General features: G+C 32.5%; 1 protein-coding gene across 1 annotated transcript; it reads right to left on the minus strand.

Moving 5' to 3' along the window:
* Positions 1 to 280: 280 nt before the first annotated feature.
* On the minus strand, positions 281 to 1,538 carry LOC139497789 (GTPase IMAP family member 4-like). The gene is made up of 2 exons (XM_071286023.1): positions 1,511 to 1,538; positions 281 to 1,119 (listed from the first exon to the last, which is right to left on the minus strand). The coding sequence occupies exons 1-2, from the start codon at positions 1,536 to 1,538 to the stop codon at positions 281 to 283; spliced, it is 867 nt and encodes a 288-aa protein (XP_071142124.1).
* Positions 1,539 to 3,454: the final 1,916 nt, after the last annotated feature.

Genomic DNA, 3,454 nt, shown 5'->3' on the forward strand with positions numbered 1-3,454 from the left:
ACCGATTTTTAAAATTTCCAATTTCCTGTTTCATACACATTTCTCGGTAGTAATTTGAGATTTCCGTGTGAATTTTTATAAATCTACATCTTACCAATGAATGCTTTGTAAAGAAAATGATATAGAAACACTTAAACAGACAATACAAATACTGACCTAATTTTTCATCCGACATCTTGGGATGACCGTGAATGCAGTTACGGTCATCAGCTTTACATCAGTGAAGATGTAAGCCATATCAGACTTTTGTTTGTTTCTAGTGATATATGAGGTGAAGTTATTAAGAAAATAATCCCGTAAGGAAACCAACAACACTACCAATCACAGTTCCCACGGGACCGAGAGCTACACTACCAGAACACCCACCAATAAACGAGGTTTTGACACCTTCCCATAACTTAGATAAGATAGCCATGTCGTTGGCGTTTATTTCGTTACGGATGTCTCTACGCTTCTTTCCATTATTCGCCATTATCCTCACAAGTTCTTTTTCAGCAGCTTTAAACATTTCGTTAGTATAAAATGATGCATCGGTTTGATTTACTTTGGCTTGTATCAAACTAAGCAATTCTTTGACTTGTTTCTGCTTTGTTGTGTCATCTGCTCTGTTATCAAAAGCAATGCAACGATTTCCACACTTTTGCAAAACTGTCTTTAAATTGTCTGGAACTGTTTGAAGAAAATGTTCAAAGGATATACCACCTTCTATCAGGTCATCTGCTCTGGTAAAGAGAACAATGATATAATTCCATATATTTTCTCCGAAAATACTAACGAACAGGTCGACCGTTTCCTGTTCTTCCTTTGTAAAGCGACCAACACTTACAACAAGAATGAATGCGTGAGGACCTGGGGACGTGAGATAAATACATTTAACTATTTCCTGTATGACCCTTTTATTTGACATTCCCGGATCAAAGAGACCAGGGGTATCTACCACTAGAATATTCTTCCCGTCCTGCATTGCATCGCCTTGTTCACAGCGCTTTGTAACCCCAGCAGCACCTGGTGATGATTTAAAGTGTTTTTTGCCAAGAATAGTGTTGCCAGTGGCACTTTTACCCGCTCCCGTTCTTCCAAGTAATACAATTCTTGTTTCATTAATGGTAATATTGTCGTCTGAAATATAAAATATATTGTAGACTCAGGTACATCCTATTATAACATTTGTAGCAATTTACATAGTATGTGAGAATTTTACCAATATGTTTTGTTTTACCGCGATATTTATGATGTGAGTTTACCAAAAAATAAACACCAAAAACAAAAACTGAAGAAACTATATGTTGATTTTAAATGAGAAGCGTTTTGAAGAGTAAAGTATAGAGGAAGAAACCAGGCTTATAATTACGTATACATCAATTTCAACAGTCAAACTCGTATCTAAAACTGTAGAAACTGCAATCCAAGTTGAAAAAAAAAATCCAAACATTTGGCATATATGGTCAAGGAAATCTATACTTAAATGCAGACTAATCTTTGTGTTTAATTTCATATTATTTTCAATTACCACTACTTTTAAGTGAAGAATCATTCATGTTAATGCATTAATGCTGAATTTCTTAACGAAAAGATGCGGTGTTGGATTGATTGTTTCATTATATATTTATATCTCATGTTTGTCTGTCACTTTTACTTAAGATTAATTTTTCATGTCACACTTCTGATATCATGATAAAAAAAATAACAGCTTGTACATTAAACGTCGTCATCATGAGTTTTAAGTGTTTAGTAGAAATATATAGTTACTATAACACACTCGTGAAATCGCGGATCCGTGACTGAATTAAAGTAAATAACTATGCGTAAGCCTTGTTTTAGAATAATTGGTATTGTCATCTGATAAAGTCATGCTGATTATAAGATGCAAAAAATTTTCTCTGCTATCTAAATCTTTCTGCTTGAAACCGTCGATCTGGAACTTATCAATTATTGATAATATGATTTTTTTGAAAAACAAAAGGTCCTGGAATGGAGTATTTTTTAATCAACAGCATTGTCCTTTATTAGTTATAAATAAAGTTGAACTCTTTGATTCGCTGTTTTACGTCATGACCACTAACAAATTGAAAACTGTACCAATACGCCTTATTTTAAGTGCAGATTTTTAGTATTCGTATGGTCATCTTAGAAAGTCTTACTGATTAAAATACTACAATAGGGAACAATTTGACAATAATTGAATTTAGAAGTGTACACCCTGTGATTATGACCAGTGTATATAGCAAATTCCTAAATACACCGTTTGGTGGTGCGCCTGTAAGATGCGGAACGTAAAGATAAGGTAATAGGTAACAGGTGAATATACTATAGGTATCGGTATCGGATTCGACCCGGAACTTGTTATTTATTGGCTATATTAATTATGTGGAAAACAAAAGGGTCTGGAGTGTTGTTATTTTTAATCTACACCATTGTCCTATATTAGCTCTACACCATTGTCCTATATTAGCTCTACACCATTGTCCTATATTAGCTATATATAAAGTTAAATTCTTTGATTTGCCGTTTTAACCCCATGACGCTGACAAAATGGACCTTGTTATTTTAGTATTTTAGATAATAACACATGCTTCAAGCCACACAAGAAACACATTCTTATTACACATGCGTTAAAAGGCTTGTCCTCAGATGGCAATCGCACTCTCTTAAAGTTACGCATGTGACACGCATGATTTTGAAAACAAATGTGACACATCCGATATACCCATGTAAAACAGATGCATTTGAAAAAAGTGATACATGTCTTAAAGCATTTCTTCCATATATGATAATATACATTATTATAACCGTGAAAATTTTAATATGAATATATTTGAGAAAACATTTGATAATAGATTGTAAACAGAATTATAATTGTTCACCAACATCAAGAAAATGGTCGATGACTCCATTTCTTCCATTTATTTTCTTAAAGCATATCATAAAACCTACTTTGTCATATTCCATTTTAAAGTTCTATCTCAAATATTTACTTACATTCAAACACGTGAATTTTGATTCAAGTCCATAAAAAATTGGGAAATTTGATGCATACTTTTTATTGATATATACTTTAAAAAAGATATTGTTAATTTTTCATTTTGACAAAGTTATGAAAACTCGTTCTGATAAAATATATATAGGGATCATCTAGTTCAATTCAATTTATAATTTTAAGGAATTTTTTTCATGTGGCATTATCAGAAGTATTAATTATTCCATATGGATAATGCTAGCCTTTTGAGATAATTCGTCACCTTCTAACACTGCCTGAAATTCTTCCTTTATCACCAGGGAATTGTGTTTTACCTTTTTTTAATGTCAGAACACGGTAGAGTATTCCAATGGTTGAGCAGATCTCTCATATATTTTAGTGAAAGTAACATTTGCACTATAAATACATTTCTGACTTGCAGCCAATCAAGTACTGTTCATTCATATTTAGTCCTTTTGATATACATTATTTTAAAAT

This window comes from Mytilus edulis, chromosome 12, assembly GCF_963676685.1.
Source record: "Mytilus edulis chromosome 12, xbMytEdul2.2, whole genome shotgun sequence".
NCBI lineage: Eukaryota > Metazoa > Mollusca > Bivalvia > Mytilida > Mytilidae > Mytilus > Mytilus edulis.

Coding starts and splice junctions, on each gene's coding strand:
- LOC139497789 (XM_071286023.1), bottom strand. CDS start 1,538: ATGAATGATTCTTCACTTAAAAGTAGTG. Junction 1,120..1,510: donor TTCTTCACTTAAAAGTAGTG/GTAATTGAAAAT, acceptor TTTATATTTCAG/ACGACAATATTACCATTAAT.